Here is a 20,387-nt window from a genome sequence, read left to right on the forward strand (position 1 = left end):
CATAGGAGGAGCAGGGGTTTCAGGCAAAAGCCCTTCATCAGGAATGAGGCAAGGAAGTTGACAGGATGATTGGCTATTAGGATGATTGACAGTTGATGTGATTGACAGGATGATTGGCTGTCAGTTTGATTGTCAGTTGGTGTGATTGACAGGATGATTGGCTGTCAGTTTGATTGACAGGATGATTGGCTGTCAGGTACACATGGTAGACACCGGAAGTTGGGATTAGCAACGTCACCTGCTGGCCCTGGGGGGGCGGGATTAAAGTCGGTCTGCTCTCGCTGGGCCGGTGGAAAAAAAATGGCGGCGTCTTCGTCTCGACGGCTGCAGACCAAGCCGGTCATTACCTGTCTCAAAACCTTCCTGATCGTCTTCAGTTTTGTTTTCTGGGTGAGTGTGTAAGTTAGTCACTGGGGTGGTGTCCCCCGGGGGAGGATTGGGCTGTTGTAGCCCCGAGGTAAGTGGGGCCCGACTAGCGGCTACACAAAGAGAGAGCGCGGTGGCGGCTCCGGGCTACCGACTGGGAGCGGGGGTTAAAATACTCTTTATCAAAACCAACTCACTCTCCGCTTCAAAACTTATTTATTTTTCCGTAACTAAACGAGTTTTCTGGTGTCGGACTTTAGTCTGCTCGGTGCTCAGAATTTTTATTAAAATAACTCTTGAATTTTGGAGGGGGAGTGGAGGAGGTGGTGACGAAGCAGGGTCTCTAGGAGCAGCCGCGTTTGGGCTGGAAAGTCTTTTTTTGTTTTGAAAAGTTTTTAAACTCATTAAAGCCGTTTCGTTATTTGTTTGAATCTACACCAGATGAAACCTGGAAAGTATTGGGCTGAAAGATTTTAAAGTATTTCGTACCTAAGCTTTTTGACAGCAGTTGGGTGTTTTTTCTCCCAATTTGTGCGAGGGTTTTGGGGGGGAAAAAATCTCCAGTGCTTATTTTCGAAGCTCCTTTTGTTCGAACTCTGCTTGTTTTCCGACTGTGGTGTTCCTGCTTTGGTTTGCCAAAGTGGGTGGTTTATGTTCGAGGGAATAAGGAAATTCCTTGTCTATGGTACTAGCTTTGTTTTGAGAAAACTCTGCACAGTCTTAATGCACAACCAAATAGAAATGCAATCCCTATGCATTGTATTGTGCTTTAATGGTGAAGAGTTATGTTGTTTTAACCTATGTGATAAGCCTGTACCAATTTTTTCCCATAAAGGCTGGTTATGTGCATCTTTGTAAGTTTTTGATGGAAAGGGATTTCTTTAGTATTTTCTTCTGTTCATGACTGTAAATTGTTTCAACTGTTAACTGTTTGCATAATGTATGGATCACCTTGTCAAATCCTTTCATGGCAAGAGATTTGCCATGTAGTTATAAAATGGCTGGTGCAGATTTCAAACTGATCCTACTGTTTAAACCACCTGTTACTGTTGTGCTAGGTGCTCTTGACTTTGATCATTCTGTGGTGGAGTGGACAAGGAATGAACCTGTTACTGTTGGGCATTGGAACACTTTTTGCTCTCTATTCTACTCCCTCAACTTAAGTTGTCATTATGCTGTAATCTGTACCAAGTCACCAATACTAGCTCCTAGTTAAGAGTCTTTTACAATAAAATGGTCCTTTGTTTTCAAACCACTGACCTTGTTACTAGCCTCTCTCTGATCCTCAGCTCTGTCTGAGGTTTTGTCACTCATCTCATTCTGTGTATTCCCTGAGTTCAACAGTACGAGCATTGCCTGTACGGTCAGTTGCCTTAGCTCAAATATCTGGAATGCCTCCTTAATCCCTCTGCTTTTCTACTTTGCTTCCCTTGTTATTTAAAATCTGCATCTTTGGTTGTCTACCTTTTTTGGCTTTCTTTTTGACAGTAAAACTTTTTCATGTTCTTGAGATCTCCTGGGATATTTTATTACATTAGAGCACATGCTGTTGCTTCCTCTGGATGTTTGTCTGCATGCTAAAAGATAGCACTTTCTATAATTCTGGCTGGTATTGGGTGGTGCTGTGCTTGTTGAAGCAACAAATGTAATAGCACTTCTGCAACTGAGCTGTTTTTATATTTTTGAATGGTCTGTATGTAATTTTCTGTTCCATAGTTGATCTCTGCATTTCAGCTTGGTAGAGTACTCAAGCAGACCTGGCTTTGTCTGAAACTTTTAGCTTTCTTTCCCTCTTTCATTCTGGTTTCTATTGTTTAATATAAATTTTTTTGTTCAAAGTTGGCATAAGTCTTATCACTGGATTTTAAACCTTTTTTGTTTGCTTCAGCCTCTGGCAAGTAACCCAATTTCAGCATTCCTGATAGGCTTATGCCTGAAATGTTGACTCTCTGCTCTTTGAATGCTGCCTGACCTGTGCTTTTCCAGCACTACATGTTTTGAACCCCTTTAGCAGTATAGTTGGATTAAAGTGTGCACCTCAGTGTACTAAATGGTAGACCTAGTGCAATAATTCTAGTGAATGAGCCTAGCTGGATTGACAGTTCAATAAAATCATTTTCCATGCTTTTAATAACTTGTACTTAGTTTAAAGGTACAGATATCTTATTTCTAGTATCTTCCTGTTTTGCCCATCTCCATTACAAGATCAGTTGTTTACAAGCACTTTGGCACAGTTGACATCCCTTTTGTGATGTGATAAATTTGTCAAAAATCCGATATGAATGCCTTTGAATCAGAATGTTTCAAATTTAAAATATCAAATCAAAGATTGACTTAGGGCAAGATTACAACCAAAACACAGCTGATTGAATTGTAGAATATCTATGTTCCAAGTTTAAAGTCCCTCTCTAGAGCTTGCGCAGCAAAATTTAGACACCACAGTGCAGTACTGGGGGAGTGGTGCACAATCACTTCCCCTCCAAGACTCACTCGTTTAGGTGGATGTCGTGATCTGGTGATGAAATGTTATTAACTTTATTTTTGCCCCTTTCCAGCTTCAATCAACATCCCATTAAAATGGAGATGCAAGGGCAGTATTTAAGCATGTTCAGTCCTCTGATCTTAATTGAGCTGACTCAAATGCTTTCTATATTTTTCCCATTGTGCTTTCATTCCTATGACAGTTTGGATGTACTACAACTGATGCAATTTATTTTGTTCTCTTTAATAGCCTGTTTTGAAATTTTGAGCAAGTAGGTTTGTTAATAATTCACCTAGACCATTTTTAAGGAGAAAAGTACTGAATTGCAAAGGCATTCCATTTTTTTTAAAAGCAGGCTTTTTTGATAAATCTAAATCCTAAAACTGCCATTTACCCAAAACTGCATGAAACTCAGTAAAAACAGTAAATTCCTTATCTCTTTATAATGGAGTATTTATCCTTTAGTGCTGGATGTAGTAAATCCAAGTTACAAATGGAGGGATTGGGGAGTCAATTTTTAATATCTGACAAGGCCATTTTACTGTGTACTGTACTCATGAGCCAGTGCAAAAACTTTTAGTGACGCATATATACGTGACTGCTTTGTGGTGACTTCCCTTGGCAGCTGATGAAAACCTGGAACAATGGAAACCATGATTAGGTGTAAATAATGAATAGAGGATGCTGGTGATAGATTGGAAGGCTACCCTGGAGGCAGAGTTCATTAACATATTAGAGATTTTGTTCCAAACTGCTCCAAAAATGACCAGGCTACTCTGGATTTGTATTCTCATGTGAGATTAATTGACATCGTAGTTAAGGATCCTGTAGAGAGTAGTGACTGTAGCATGATAGAAATCAAAATTTCAGTTTGGGAGTGAGAAAGTGTTCAGAAATTTCAGGAAATGTAAACATGAGGACTGATTTTAGTCTGAGTAGATTGGGTGGGAAGGCTAAATGATAACAGTTGATGAACAGTTGCAGATATTTAAAGAGCTACTCAATTCCTCAACAAAAATATATCCTAGTGAGAGAAAGATGGTAATGGGATAAAAATCATCCATTGTTTAATAAGGAGGGAAAAAAAACAATAATATCATGCCTTAGTTTTTGAATTTCTACAAAGGAAAGTGGCAGGATGGAAGATAACAAAGGGATACTAAAAAAATAATGAGCTAAAGTGAATTTTAAAAAAAACTAGCACAAACATCAAAGATAGTAAAAGGTTCTATAGACATATAAAAGAGTTGATGTGAATGCTGGTCCCTTGGAAGAAACTAGAGTAATGTAGGCCATCAGGCCCAGGGGACTTGTCTGTACTCAATCCTAGTAGTTTGCTTAGAATAGTCAACATCAATAAGGAAAAGGTCCTAAGTTCTACCTATTGTTTCTGACTTGTCCATTCCAACAAGAATGGTGCTATGTCCTCAGTGTTCATGGTGGAAGACAATAGTGCCATTCACGTTAGAACAGGAAAACACTAAATGAAGTGGCAGCGGAGTTAGTAGATCCATTGGTTAAAATATTCCAAAATTCTCAATGTGAGAAATGTTCCAGTGGATTAGAAAATGGTGAGTATAACACCCCCTCCTGAAAAGGGAGGCAGGCAAAATGTGGGAAACTAAACCAGTTTCCCATCTGTTGCCAGAAAGTTAGAATCAATTATCAAGAAAGCAATATTAGGACATTTGGTAAGTCACAATGCTATCCATTGGAGTCAGCATGATTTTATGAAGAGGAAATGTTTGACTAATTTGCTAGAGTTCAAGGAAACAACAAGCAGTGGAAAATGGGGATGCTGTAGATGTAATTTAAGGGTCTGCGCAAAAGGTTAATTCAAAGTTTGGATCCTATGGGATTAACTTTTTAAAATGGCAGGGAAGACTGACTTGTAGTTTAATTGAACTAATAATTACTTCAGGTAGGTAAAAACAATGACTGCAGATGCTGGAAACCGGATTCTGGATCAGTGGTGCTGGAAGAGCACAGCAATTCAGGCAGCATCCGACGAGCAGCCTTGTCAAGCACCTGTACCATTGAAGTTCAGTTGTGCTTCCAGCTCAAGCTCTTAGATAACCTTGTAGAAAGTTTTGTAAAAAGTTACACTGACATGTATTTAGATGTGATATGCAGATGGAGCAATCGCCACTGCATTGATCTTGCATATTAACAGGTTGTTACTGCATACTTGTGTAGGTTTAAGTCACATGGTTCCCATTAAAATTCCATAGGGTTCAGGAAGAGAGCATTGTGACACCAGATGTTTTGGTGGCTGCTCCCCAAAACAATTCCAGAGGAAACTATTGCCCTTTTTTTTTTTCTGGTCATTAGACTTTGAATCGTGTGTTGTTTACACCATATCTGTGACTGAAATGAACAAATAAAACCACTGGTCTTTCTCTTTTTTTTAAAATGAACCTGACAAATATAAGTGGGCATTTTGAGGTTCGCCTCCTCGGCTGCTTTTGTGTGGAGGCCTTGCTTAATGCAGCGATAGAAAGACTCACTTGGCATTTCTCAAAACACTTTTGGTGACATGAGGTTGGAGTGTTGAATCAAATAGCTTGCTCTAACATGGTATGGATATCAAGAAAAAAATACCTTTTAATGTTTTCTGAATAGCCCCAAATGCCGTAATGTCTAATCCAAAGGGAGTCTGATTGTATCTCATGCAGTGTCAGGTTAGGGGTGGTATTCTGATTCTTTAGTTCTGCAATTAAGTTTGTTTTCTTATAGATCTGTTTTCTACTTATTGCTGGCTAATTGTAGAATTAAGTCTATTTCCCATTGTGGTATCTCCAGGTTGTTCACTTGTAGCTGGAACCACGTAGATGCTAGACTAGTGAGTGGACGTAGCTTTTTCTGAAATCAGTAGAATAGATAGAGGGTCAAATCTCCAACAGAATTGGCAGCCCTATCCTGAATACTGCTGGTGCCCTGTCTTTAGGGGTGCTGGTAACATGTGTTCAACTTGATCTCCACACCATAAATTCAGTGTGCAAAAGGCTCAATCTAACTAGCTGATGTTGCAACACATGTATAAACTGCCCAGTATAAATAGTGCCAGTCAGATGTGTTTTCTCCACAGACTGCTCAACCTCTTAGAAGGTTTTGAATTTGAAACTTCTGAAATGGCTTCAAATGTAGTGTCTGCACTTGGAGGTTGAGTAGAGTTGTGGATTTTCCTTTGAGTTAATTTTATTTAGGCCAGACTTTGAACTTTGCAGTTTTCTTGGAGTCTAAAGTTAATTTTGTTAACATGGGAAATAAAAATCTACAGCTTTAAGCTAATCAGAAATTTCTTAACTGACTGCTGAAACTTTGAAGTTTGCTTTACTGTAACTAGGTTGCAACCTCAGACGCAACAATGTTTCAGGCTTTTCTGTTACATAGCATTCACCCTAGCTTATTTGGGATGGCAAACCAATGCATTCTTAATGAAGGAAGTGTAATCTTTCCATTCTCCATCAATGGAGATCAGTTTAAACAAATCTCCTGTGTTTTTTCCTTATCTGTAGTAATTCTTTGGGCACATCCTTTACAAATTCATACCTGCAGTCCTGACCAGTGACTTTGATACAGGTGTTATATTTTGTCTCTATAATGCAACTGTTTTTCAGATTGCAGGTGGTGTGCTTTTGGCAGTGGGTATATGGGGCAAAGTGAGTCTGGAAGAATATCTCTCTCTCTTGGCTGAGAAAAGTACAAATGTTCCCTATGTACTTATTGGAACTGGTGCAGCCATTGTCATATTTGGTTTTTTTGGCTGCTTTGCAACGTGCCGAGGAAGCACATGGATGCTAAAACTGGTAAGTTTTACCACTTAATCTCCATGCCAGGCTATCTTGCTTAATTGTTTACTTTGTAACTTCAGTGCCTTTATGTAAAGGAAGCTTATGTAAGCACATGTACATTCAATAAACTAATCAAGCATAAAGTAATAACAATGTACATCACAAACAATTCATGGAGTCTGTATTCTCCAGAATCCCAATGTATACTGAAGATCAATCTCAGGCTGCATCTGGTTTGACATTAACTTAAATTTTACAAGGTTGTCCCTGATGTTTCATTATGTAGGTCATTGTTTTGATGACCCAAATTTATTATGAGAATCAATGAAGCAACTTGCATAACTTGAGCATTTTACTGTAGTAAAATCCCACTTATCACAGTACCATCCCAATTCAGATCTTATCTGTTTGCTTGACTGTCACATGTGTAAGCCTGATGTAACTGTTTCTTTAAAATTTTGATAGTAGTTGTCTTGATCTGTTGCAATACTGAACTTAACCTATCTTTGCTTCATAAAAGTCCTTCAGAATTCGAAGTACTTCCGTTTTCAAAAAAGCTGAGGTAACCTAGTTAACATTTCTTAGCTAACATTTCTCAACTGTGCAATACAATGTCCAAGTTGAATTTGGACTCTGCAAACCGAAACCCAAAGTTTGCTGAGCTATGGAACTTTCTCAAGTGCACAATTCTGGTCGTTCTATGTATAACTTAAAAATGTGTTGCTGGAAAAGCGCAGCAGGTTGGGCAGCATCAAAGGAACAGGAGAATCAATGTTTTGGGCATAAGCCCTTCAGGAGTCCTGAAGAAGGGCTTATGCCCGAAATGTCGATTCTCTTGTTCCTTTGCTGCCTGACCTGCACTTTTCCAGCAACATGTTTTTAAGCTCTGATCTCCAGCATCTGCAGTCCACACTTTCTCCCATTCTATGTTGAAAACAACCTAATGCATCTCAATGTTCACTGTCATTCATAAATTCTCCCATTGTAAGCAAATTCCACTATATTAGCTCCCATGCCAACTCTTAAACCTCATCATTAGGCCCAAGCCTACATGCCACTAGTTAAAATCCAAACTCTTAAAATGCTCATTGTGGGCAGCACGGTGGCACAGTGGTTAGCACTGCTGCCTCACAGCGCCAGAGACCCGGGTTCAATTCCTGCCTCAGGCGACTGACTGTGTGGAGTTTGCACATTCTCCCCGTGTCTGCGTGGGTTTCCTCCAGGTGCTCAGGTTTCCTCCCACAGTCCAAAGATGTGCAGGTCAGGTGAATTGGCCATGCTAAATTGCCCGTAGTGTTAGGTAAGGGGTAAATGTAGGGGTATGGGTGGGTTGCGCTTCAGCGGGGCGGTGTGGACTTGTTGGGCTGAAGGGCCTGTTTCCACACTGTATCTCATCTAATCTAAAAAAATGTAATCTAATCTTAAAAAAAACCTTGCATTATGTCTGCCCCAAAACAAAAATTAATGAGGTGTTTTCACTACCCATCAAAATTATTTTAAAATTATTTTAACTTTGTCAATACTCAGTCTTCATTTATGCTCGATAGTGTTTATATTTTTTCACTTGTGTAATTTTAAAAAATTATGCAGTTTGAGAATAAGCTCAACAGAAATTAAATTCTGTCCCAATTTTATTCTAAATCAAATCATGGTCTATATAAACAATACTTTGCACTGTATTTTCCAAAGATGTAGTCAATAACGCTTTCTTTGTTTTTTTTCCCCTGCACCAGTATGCTATGATCCTGTCACTAATCTTCTTGGCACAACTTGTAGCTGGAATCTCTGGGTTTGTCTTCCGACATGAGGTAGAGACAACCTTTTTTGTTTTGTGGGAAATATTGTGCCTTTTTCAGTTCAAACATTCAGCAATATTAGCTGACTAAGCTGCAACAAGGATTATTCCTAAAGTGGCTTTCTTTCATGTATCCTTGTGTGGCTATTAAAGTGTAGAAAACCTTGCAACTGAGAAATAGTTAATGCCAGTGTAGAATGGCCTGGAAGCTAGGCCACATAAGAGGAATGCCAATTACTTAGCAATGTCAGTGTCAAGCATCCATTCTGCAACTTGAAAGCTTGAACAAAGTAGTGAAAAATATTTCTGGTGTAGGAAGTTAGGAATTTGTCTGCATATACCTGACTGGCTTAGAAGTACATGTTCAAGTATTAGTTGTAGAATGTTGCTTTGCAGTAAGCCATTGCTTGATGTATCACCATTGAGTTGGCAGCTGAAGTCAATTTTAGAATCTATTAGTAGTGCAAAATTTTAATGTAAAAGTGATCCTTAGCCATGAGATGGTTTGTGTGGAAAAATTGTAATTGGGATTGCTGCATAGTAAATTAAAATGACTGCACTCTAAATTGATTGTCAAGATAACATACACAGAAGCAAATCTTCTAAATCTGCTCTTTAAAATCACCTTGATTTTCACAATTTCAAACTTGAAGATTTGAAGTATTCAATACCAATACAAAATATTGTCCTATATAAATAGTGCTATGCAGTTATATTAACAAAGTTCTGTCTTGTATTCACCTTTTCTTAAAAGATTGAATTTTGAGTTAATTTTGTGACATTTCTGTACTAGCTGACCTGGAGAAAATGGGTTCATTTGCTGGCTTCAAGAATAAATGGATTTTATCCCCTCTCCCTGCTCATTTAACTCTTGTATTTGATAACATTTGAACCAAATGAGTTACTATTTAGTTGTCAGATTGTAATTGGTTTGTTTATCTGAATTTGCATTATACAATCTTTTTAAAGCAATTATTTCTAAACCAGAAATCTGAAACCTGTTCTTAATGTAGTCAGCCAGCGATTGTGGAAGAATAGAAGGGGTTGCTCGGTTAGCATTGCTGCCTCACAGCACCAGGGTCCCAGGTTCAAATTCAGCCTTGGGTGACTGTGCAAACTCCACACAGACATTCTCCCAGTGTTTGCATGGGTTTCCTCTGATTTCCTCCCACAGTCCAAAGATGTGCAGGTCAGGTGAATTACCCATAGTGTTAGGTACATGAGGCAGAGGAAAATGGGTCTGGGTGGGTTAACTCTTTGGAGGGCCAGTGTGGACTAGTTGGGCCAAAGGGCCTGTTTCCACACTAAGTAATCTAATCTTTTAAAAAGTCCTAATATTTCAGACATTGCTGTCAGCCAGACTAGTTCTGGATGTCATTTGACTTGATTAGTTCTTATTGGTCCCCAGTATTTGCCATTGTTTGAATAAAGTATAAACTGTCTTGTCACTATAGAAATTGCATTTAAATCTTTTCACTTGATTTTGGCAAAAAGGCTTTGCATCTTATGTTCATGTGAATTTGGCCATTCTTAGAACAGTAAAACAAAATAATTGTTCAAAGTGCCAGAACTACTTTAATGTGAATATTTGTTATGCAACTGCAGTCCTAGCTTAGTATACAGCTATTCAACCAAGTCTAGAACTGTGCACTGCCTCCACTTTTGCAATACTGTCACTCACCTGAACTGAGAACAAACTGTGTAATTATCTTTAGGAGTAAGCCTAGGATCATCTAAGCTGTACTTTTTTTTCTGCTAAAAGAATTATTTTATATGTTCTAGATCAATACCACTTTAAAGAAATGCTTTCGAGATGCTGTACAGAAATACAATACAACAGGTTCCTCTGTGGATAGCATTCAGCGCAATGTAAGTAAGACCAGGCGTGATCTTTCTCATCAGTGGCAGCTTCAATAATTAGCAAGCTGGTGAACAGTCTTGGGTTTTCTTTTGTTTGTGTCTCCTTGTTGGGCACATTTTTTTCCTTTTTTCCTACCCTCCTCCATCCTAAATACTTTTCAATTATACCCTCACTTAATTTGTAGTCTCTCTGAACTCCCATTAAGGTTTCAAATGGGTTACAGCACAATCTTTTTCATGGAAGAACTACAGCAGTGTGAAACTAATGGTTAGTCAAAATCTAGACTGAAACAATGAGCTGTCTTGACAATCGTTCAGGCCATTGAAACAACTGCCTGCATTTATGTAGGAGCTTTGTAATTAAGATGCCAAAGCAAGTTCAGAAGCATAGTGGAATTAAAATTGACTGTCTGTAGACATGAGACAGGCAACAACTATTTAAAGGGATGTGAAATTGCAGGCACATGGAGTTAACAATCAAGCAGAATCTCTGGTAAGTTTCCACAATAGTGCACCAGAAATGTGCAGATGACTGTTTGCTGCTGCTGGAGTGTGTGCTGTAGATTGGAATCTCATCTGGTAGATGCACCTGAATAGAACCAAGAGCAAAGTCCTTTTCAGGTTAGTTTGCTATACTACTGTGTTGGTATGGAATTTGGAACTGGGGAGGGGTGTAACATTAATAGAAATCACAACAGCAGGCAAATAATTCTTCTCAGAATTGATGAAGTACTAAGTAGGTTCAGTTAAAGTGAAAACAAGATGACCTAAATTGTTTACTGTTCATGTGAATGCAGTGTGACACTTAAGATGTCAGGCTGCATGTGCAAATGTGGTGATAATGAGCATCAGACTGAAGATATTACTATGTTTAACCTTTCTGGATACTGAGTTCAGAGGAGAGGGCTAATGAGCAGAATCTTTCCATTTTGAGCAGTAAAATAGATGCCTTGACAAGAGCTATAGTCTATAGGTGATCAACTGTTGGGAAAATAAATTTTACAAGAGAATTTGATCCAATAACTATGGAGGTTGAAGCTTTATTCATATAACAGTCCAATGTATTTGCTTTCTGCACGGCTATGTTGTCAGATGTTACTTTTTTAAACCACCGTTTGATCTATTGGCTAGCATACCTTTTTAAAGATGTTAATGTAAATCAGATGATGGTAGGCCAGCCTTGCAAGAACTGTGTAGTGTTAATAGTCCATACACTGAAGTTTATACCTTGTTTTCTAGTTGCATTGCTGTGGTGCTCAAAACTACACAGATTGGAATGACACTGCTTACTTCAAAATAAGTGGAATCCCAATTAGCTGCTGTAGAAATAACTCTGATTGCAAGTCTGGAGATCTGAAAAACATGTCTACTGCCAAAGACAAAGTCTTCAAACAGGTTTGACCATAAATACTAAGTTGATGTACAGTTGTGGCCATCTTACTTTCTGTTCCAAACTCTAGCTTTAAAACATGTAACATTCAAGTAGAATCCTGTGGGTTCTGTAAAGTCACTTGTTCTCAAGATCTTCACATCCAATATTAAAAATGTAACCTGGATAAACTTGCAATTTGAGATTTATTTGGTCATGATCTGGTTAGTCTCCTTTATTTCAACTTTGTTCAATCTTCTTTGCCCACATCAGCATTTTCAATTGCTAAATATTCTGCCCACCTGAGGTGTTAGCACCTGCAGAATTTCCAGTTAGTACTCATTTTCAATGATACTTTTCACAAGCAAGCTTGATAATTCACTGATTGTAGAGTTTTATCAAGGTGCTTGATTCCTTTTCGGGCTTATTGGATTTGGGCTATGCCAATGCCATACAATATTGTCAAGTTCTGAACCTGCTGAATTTAATGTTGACTGATTCTGTTGAATAAGTGTTTCCTTTGGCTTTTGAAGGCTGTAACTTTCCTCTCTCATCTGAGGAAGCCCAACTTGTAAAGATTGATATGGAAAAAGGCTTTATTTATTGCAGGGTTGTGTTGTACTGGTCATTAACTTCATGGAGAAAAACGTAGGAATCGTTGCTGGAATTGCTTTTGGAATTGGCTTTTTCCAGGTATGCCCTCTGCAGCTAGGTCTAATTTGACACCCTTGTGAATAGAAATCTTAAGCTGCAAAATAGTAAAGTAACTTAACTGTCGACTGGTGTGTCGCAAACAGCCCAAGTTTGAATAGATTCTGTTGCATTTTTTTCTAAACTTTGAGGAAGCAGTTTAAGTCTTTAGTATTGAAAAGGGGCTTTCTTGGAAAGCCATTTCAGAAGATCACGCTATGGGTTTGTTCTATCATACTCTTGAAAATGTGGAAACATTTTTGTAACTAAAACTCATTCAGTTTTGTTCTACTTGAAACTGAATCGCAGCAAGACTGTCCTCCAGATAGGAGGCTTTCTTCCTCTAAATTTTAAACTAGGGTAATTGACTTGCTCTGTAGTTAAAATTAATCTGACTGATTTGTTAACTGGACTGAATGGCCTGCTTGTGTCGGAGTGACTTGTCAGTTTATATCTCAGCACAGCCTGTGGTCATATTAACTGTCAATTAGTTCAGTCCTTAAACTCCCAAGCTAGGCCCCTGCCCATATGGTGGACCATACCCAATCTTATTTCAAGCACAGTCTCTCAAATTTGATCAGTATGGATGACTTGTGCAATAACCCACTACATTGAGCATATTGTCAGCACACTTCTTAGCCCAAACTATGAATCCAGGATTAGACTCCTCTCCAATCACAACACCACTCAAACCACCTGTATCAAAATAGTGTACAGATCCCTATAAACCTGTGCAAGATTTAAATACTTGGCAAAAATTTAATGTTTAGGGAATAATGTAAACAAGCATTCAAATGTTGAGTTATGCTACAGCTGTATTTGAAATTTCACATGAATGGTAACTTTATTTCCTGCTCTCCTTGTTAACATCTGCTCTACAGTTGATTGGGATCTTGCTGGCCTGCTGTCTGTCCAGATACATCACAAACAACCAGTATGAAATGGTTTAACAGACCTAACAGGTAATATGAATTTGAAACCACTTAGGATTTCAGCAACAGGTTCTTGTATTTTTTATTTGTTAAAAACAAAATTTTACAGTATCTGGTATGCATTTGAATTCTGTCCTTCCTTGGAGAGGTGATAAACCCAATCAGTTCATCTTTCATTATCTTGCAAAATGAGTACAGCATTTGAATCATTTTAAGTGAAATCCAAATGCTCAGTATTTAATGCTGCTTTCCTCTAGGGTAGTGCAGTGGTTCAGTCGTTAACACTGCTGTCTGTGCCAGTGACCTAGGTTTAATTCCACCCATGAGTGACTGGAGTTGGCAGATTCTGCCATGTGGTTTTCCTGTGTTCCAGTTTCCTCTCTATGTCCAAAGTTGTACAAGTTTGGTTGATTGACCCATCTAAATTGCCTAGTGACCAGGGATGTACAGGCTAGATGGGTTAACCATTGGAAATGTAGGGTTGTAGGGAGTGCATTTGGAGTTTTAGTATGGAATTGATGGGCTGAATGGCCTGTTTCTATGCCACAGGGATTCTAATTCTTTCCCCTATCAAAAAACTGATTTCCTGTTCATTTTTTTAGAATTGATTAGATTACATTACAGTGTGAAAACAGGCCCTTCGGCCCAACAAGTCCACACCGACCCGCCGAAGCGCAACCCACCCATATCCCTACCCCTACATTTACACTTACCCCTTACCTATCACTACAGGCAATTTCGTATGGCCAATTCACTGACCTGTGCTTTGGACTGTGGGCGGAAACCGGAGCACCCGGAGGAAACCCACAGACACGGGGAGAACGTGCAAACTCCTCAGTCAGTCACCTGAGGTGGGAATTGAACCCTGGTCTCTGGCGCTGTGAGGCAGCAGTGCTAACCACTGTGCCAACGTGCCGCCCATTTTAAACCTGGAGTCAACAGAATTTGTCATAGCTTCAAATGTAGCCTGTTCACTTAGTTTTAAACTTTACTAAATCTTATAGTAAGCATTTTTTGACTTTGATTGATTCACAAGTTAATCTCTCTTTTATCTTTCAATCTCTAGGATGCCTGTATCAACTTAAAGGACCTCAGTGCAGTTACAGGAACCAAGCCAGAGTTATGCCAAGCAAAGCTTTACAAATTTGCATTATTATGATGTGATGGACTAAAATAGTTTTTAAATTCTTCACACTTATCTTTTTGAAGTATAGGTTTGTAAGGCTGTACTGGTTAGTAAATGATGTAGACATAATTTTAATCAGCAAAGCCTTGTATTGTAGTTGCACTCAGTGCCATGAGTTTACTATCTTTAATATTTACTGCATTTAAGATTTTCTCTATTTTTGAATTTATGATCACTGGTTGCAAAAAATTCATACATGGAATTTTTAACAAACTTGTCCTGTTGGAAGGAAGAGAACACTAAAGCATATTTTTCTACAGTATAGTAGGTATGAACTATTTTACAGACACTATTGCATTTTCTAAAGCAGAGCAATATTATTCCTGGATACTTGTTTAATGACTGTTCTCTCTGCGCAAAGTATGGCCTACTTGGGATGACTTTAACACTCAAACTACATCTCAAATGCACAACTTCAAACTGAGTAGTTGTTGTACCTTGCACACATAGGTGATTAGCAAAAAATGTCAAATCTGGTATGGCCATTGTTTTGCTTCCTATGTATTTAATTTCACAACGTTGGTGTTCTAAAAGTGCACTTTTTATGCTAAACAATCCACTAAAGATTGTAATCTTGTCCAGAGGTGGATTATTCACTGTATAATGTAACACTTTAAGCTTTGGCATTAAACAGAAAAATCTGAGCCATGCTGCAAGTTGCATCAACCTTTCTCGATGCTGAAGGAGATGAGCAGAGATCGAGATGAGGGCTAGTTTTCTTTACATGGTCAGTGTAGATTTCCTATTTATGCTCTTATACTACCTTTCTTCCCCAATTGTTAAAACTGGGCAATGTGTAGAGGTGTAAACCTCCAGTGTAATGAAACATGTAATATCTTGCAGCAACTTCCACTATGTAAGTTACGATTCAAAAATAAACAGATTACAGAAACCAATAGTTGTAATCTTTTCACTGCAATTTCCTTTCAGTGAGGTCAGTTTGCATACAGCGCCACCACCCCCACCCCAAAGTCTGATGCTTTGCACAAAGCCCAACTTAGTGTTCTTAGAACCCCTGATTTGAAAACCTGTGTTCCAGAATACTAACAATATTCTGCATGACCCTTTAGTTGAAATCCTATTGCATAGGAATAATAACTGTCTGGGTTAGGAAGTGTTGGGTGGGGATAGAGGTGGGATGTGTGAATGGGCTATTATACAAATCTCTACATAGTTATAAAATTTGCCAGTAGTGCAAGTTAATTTGAGTCACTGTATTCACTACCCAAGTAAAGTGAAAAGCTGTTTTGCAAGCAATACCAGCAGATCAGAAGCAAACAAGGACATGGATCATTAGGGTGTCAGGCATTTATACAAGGATACAGCTGCACAGGAAGTGCACAAAGATCATTATTTGAAGTTAGAGGCCCATTCAGCAGTCTAGTAACAGCTCAGAAGCAGCTGTTCTTGAAACTATTGGTACATATACAAGATTCAGAATGTACCTGACAGGTTGGAAGAGAGCATTACTGGGGTGAAAGGGTCTTTGTTGACAGTCTTTCCATGGCAACAAGAAATATCCATGGATGGGAGGTTACCTTCCACAATGGTTTGGTATGTGCACAATTTCCTGTAGTTCATGATTCTGGGGATAGCAATTACTGTACCAGGTCATCACATGGATAGAATGTTTTCAATGGTGCATCTGTAAAAGTTGAGGTTCCTTTTATGCATTTGCCAAGCTTCCTATGCCTCTTGAAAGTCATTCTTGTACCTTTACACACTCTCCTGAGCTGTGTCCATGGCATTTGTTTAGAATTTGGCTACAGTCATGGAGTGCAATAGGACTCTGAACTCTCCCTTGTGGGGTGCTAGAAATGTGTTGCTGGAAAAGCGCAGCAGGTCAGGCAGCATCCAGGGAACAGGAGAATCGACGTTTCGGGCATAAGCCCTTCTTCAGGAATCTTGTGGGGCCTCAGTAAGGATTATTGTGGAGGTGATGCCATCCCTTCGCTACAGTCGGAGGGTCAGAAAGCTGTGGATCCAGTTGCAGTGGGCAGAGCTGAGGCAGAGGTCTGAGTTTTGCGATTACCCTGGTCGGGATTATGGTGTTTGAAGGTAGTCCAAAGTAGGAGCCTGACATGCATTCTTGTCACCCAAATGTTGTAGGGATGAGTGGGCTCAGGAAATAGCATCCACTGTCTACTTGTTATATTGGGAGACAAATTACATTGGGAGTGATGCAGGCTGAGGCTAGAGTTGATGTAGGTCACGAGTAACCTGTTGAATCACCATTATTTATGGAGGACAGCTACTGGGCAGTAGTCATCAAGGCACGTTTGGTACTGTGGTGATACTGGTCTTTTAGCAGATGGGAACTTCAGTTTTGTAGCAAGGATAGCTTGAAGCTATAAATGTGCTTTCCATGAGTGACTAAAAATCTCCCAGGTCGTCATTGTAAACAAGTTGGGTAATTCAGCCATGTCCTTATTAGTCTCTGAAATGTGTCTGGAGTGTTTTTCATACCAAATGTGACTTTGAACTGATACCAAACGAACTGTATAATGAAAGCCAAAATTTGTCTCTGACAGAAGTACTTACCAGAAGCCTCTAAGCAAGTCCAACATAGATGTAAGATGCTTGTCCCACCTTTTCAACAGTTCTCCATCTTACAATAGTCGACCAAACTGTTGGATACCATCTGGTTTTGGCTATGGGTGAGTTCCAGTCACTAACTCACTTAACACATGCCCCAAGATGGCATAATCAATCTCCTTATGACCTGTGCCAACTTCAGGATTATGCCCATCAGGATGTCATTATAATCGGAACAGCATCTTCTATATCTACGTGCACATTTTAGTTATACTTTCCAGTTTATCACATGGGGAGAGATGCAGAAAGTAATTCTCTTTCAGGTCACTTTGATCTTTGTGGAAGGTAACTCTTTATCCCAATTTTTGATAACTTCCTCAATGTCCAATTTGATTTGAGGCATGTCCTATTCAGAATCCTCTAAACTTGGTTCTTCCTGCTAGCCTGTAATCGTTAACGCCTTTTCTTGCTTTCCTTCCCTGTCAAAATATTGTTGAGCATAGTCACATGACACTGATTTCTTCCTGTCTGGAGTCCCTATCAAGTAGTTCACCTCACTCAATTTCATCTCTATTTGATAAGGTCCATTAAACCTTTTTAAAGGTTCCTATTACTGGAAGTAATACTAATACCTTATCCCCAATGGCAAAATCATAAATTTCTGATTTCTGATCAGTTTGTTACATTGTATGCTATGATATCCTTTAATGCTGTCTAACCAACTCCCTAGCTCTACTCAGTCATTCTCTAAAATTTGGCAATCCAAATGGGTGGTCTCTGAATTTTGACTTATTTAATTTCTCAATTTTAATAGGCCTCTTCATGCTCAAAAATTAATTCAAATGGACTGAATTTGGTCAATTTATTTGGTGCAGCTCCAATCACAAAGCACAAACAGAACCCCCTTATCCCAGTCATCTGGAAAGTCCTGACTATAAGTCCTCAACATGGTCTTTAGTGTTTGATGCCATCTCTCTAGCACTCCCTTCAATTCTGGATGGGATGCAGTAGATTTGAGGGTTTTTTGTTCCCAGGCTATCCATAATCACCTTGAATAGTTTGGATGTCACTTTACATAATTGAGTTTTGTTTTTGTCTCACCATGGATTCCTGTTACCAATACCTTTTCTGACAATACTCCTTTAGGAGTACATATCTCCTCATCCTTCATCACAAACTGAGGATCCTGTGTGCCTTAATATTTTAATTTTTTTTTTAACCTGCTACTCCTGCCCTATGTGAATAAACTTTACCCTTGCATGTATATCTTTTAAGCAGATCTGGCACTTCCTCAATCGACCTTTGATCAGCTTGCGTGCTCTGAAGCATTCTAAATTCCACTGTGCTTTCTGATGAATGTTGAGATTCGAGATTAAAGTTTGCTTACTCTGGATCACTTGGACATAAGGGAAGATGTGTTGGGTAGGCCCAAAGAGATTAGAACATAGAACAATACAGCACATAACAGGGCCTTCGGCCCACGATGTTGTGCCGAACATTTGTCCTAGCTTAAGCACCCATCCATGTACCTATCCAATTGCCGCTTAAAGGTCACCAAAGATTCTGACTCTACCACTCCCACAGGCAGCGCATTCCATGCCCCTACCACTCTCTGGGTAAAGAACCCACCCCTGACATCTCCCCTATACCTTCCACCCTTCACCTTAAATTTATGTCCCCTTGTAACACTCCTCTGTTGTACCCGGGGGAAAAGTTTCTGACTGTCTATTCTATCTATTCCCCTGATCATCTTAAACCTCTATCAAGTCACCCCTCATCCTTCGCCATTCCAATGAGAAAAGGCCTAGCACTCAACCTATCCTCGTACGACCTATTCTCCATTCCAGGCAACATCCTGGTAAATCTCCTCTGCACCCTCTCCAAAGCTTCCACATCTTTCCTAAAGTGAGGCGACCAGAACTGCACACAGTACTCCAAATGTGGCCTAACCAGCGTCCTGTACGGTTGCAATATCACTTCATGACTCTTGAATTCAATCCCTCTGCTAATGAACGCTAATACACCATAGGCCTCCTTACAAGCTCTATCCACCTGAGTTGGAAATGTTGCTGGAAAAGCGCAGCAGGTCAGGCAGCATCCAGGGAACAGGAGAATCGACGTTTCGGGCATAAGCCCTTCTTCCTGAAGAAGGGCTTATGCCCGAAACGTCGATTCTCCTGTTCGCTGGATGCTGCCTGACCTGCGCTTTCCAGCAACACATTTCCAGCTCTGATCTCCAGCATCTGCAGACCTCACTTTCTCCTATCCACCTGAGTGGCAACTTTCAAAGACCTCTGAACATAGACCCCAAGATCCCTCTGCCCCTCCTCCTTACTAAGAACCCTACCGTTAACCCTGTATTCCACATTCTTATTTGTCCTTCCAAAATGGACAACCTCACACTTGGCAGGGTTGAACTCCAACTGCCACTCCTCAGCCCAGCTCTGCATCATATCTAAGTCCCTCTGCAGCCGACAACAGCCCTCCTCACTATCCACAACTCCACCAATCTTCGTATCATCTGCAAATTTACTGACCCACCCTTCGACTCCCTCATCCAAGTCATTAATAAAAATTACAAACAGCAGAGGACCCAGAATTTGTCCACCCAGATTAAGGTGGACAAATCCCCAGGACCGGATGGGATCTATCCTTTGTGGCATCCTTAAATACAGATGAAGTGCCGGAGGACTGGAGGGTTGCTAATGTTGTCCCCCATACAAGGGTAGTAGGGATATTCAGGGTAACTACAGACCAGTGAACCTGGCGTCAGTGGTGGGAAAGTTGCTGGAGACGGTGCTGAGGAATAAAATCTCTTTGTTAGGCTCATTCCTGAAGAAGGGCTTATGCCCGAAACGTCGATTCTCCTGTTCCCTGGATGCTGCCTGACCTGCTGCGCTTTTCCAGCAACACATTTCCAGCTCATTCCTTTCCAATCAGTGATAGGCAACATGGTTTTGTGTGGGGGGGAGATCATGCCTTACCAACTAGAGATCTTTTGAGGAAATAACCAAGTTGACAGATGAAGGAAGGGCTATTGATGTCATATACATGGACTTTAGTAAGGCATTTGATATGGTTCCCCATGGTAAACTAATGGAGAAAGTGAAGTCACATGGTGTGCAGGGTGTTCTAGCTAGGTGGATAAAAACTGGTTGAGCAACAGGTGACAGTAGTAGTTGAGGGGAGTTTCTCAAATTTGAGAAAGGTGACCAGTGGTTTCCACAGGGATCAGTGCTGGGGCAACTGTTGGTAATATACATAAATGATCTGGAAGAGGAGGTTGTTGGTCTGATCAGTAAGTTTGCAGATGACACTAAGATTGGAGTAGCAGAAAGCATAAGGGACTGTCAAAGAATACAGGAGAATATAGATAGA

General features: G+C 39.8%; 1 protein-coding gene across 1 annotated transcript; it reads left to right on the forward strand.

Moving 5' to 3' along the window:
* Positions 1-240: 240 nt before the first annotated feature.
* On the forward strand, positions 241-15,366 carry LOC122557216 (tetraspanin-7-like). The gene is made up of 8 exons (XM_043704666.1): positions 241-390; positions 6,469-6,657; positions 8,376-8,450; positions 10,220-10,306; positions 11,537-11,692; positions 12,276-12,359; positions 13,238-13,318; positions 14,355-15,366. Exons 1-7 carry the CDS (start codon positions 301-303, stop codon positions 13,304-13,306), a joined length of 750 nt encoding a protein of 249 aa, XP_043560601.1. The 5' UTR covers positions 241-300; the 3' UTR covers positions 13,307-13,318; positions 14,355-15,366.
* The last annotated feature ends 5,021 nt before the right edge of the window (positions 15,367-20,387 follow it).

Source organism: Chiloscyllium plagiosum, chromosome 15 (genome assembly GCF_004010195.1).
Source record: "Chiloscyllium plagiosum isolate BGI_BamShark_2017 chromosome 15, ASM401019v2, whole genome shotgun sequence".
NCBI lineage: Eukaryota > Metazoa > Chordata > Chondrichthyes > Orectolobiformes > Hemiscylliidae > Chiloscyllium > Chiloscyllium plagiosum.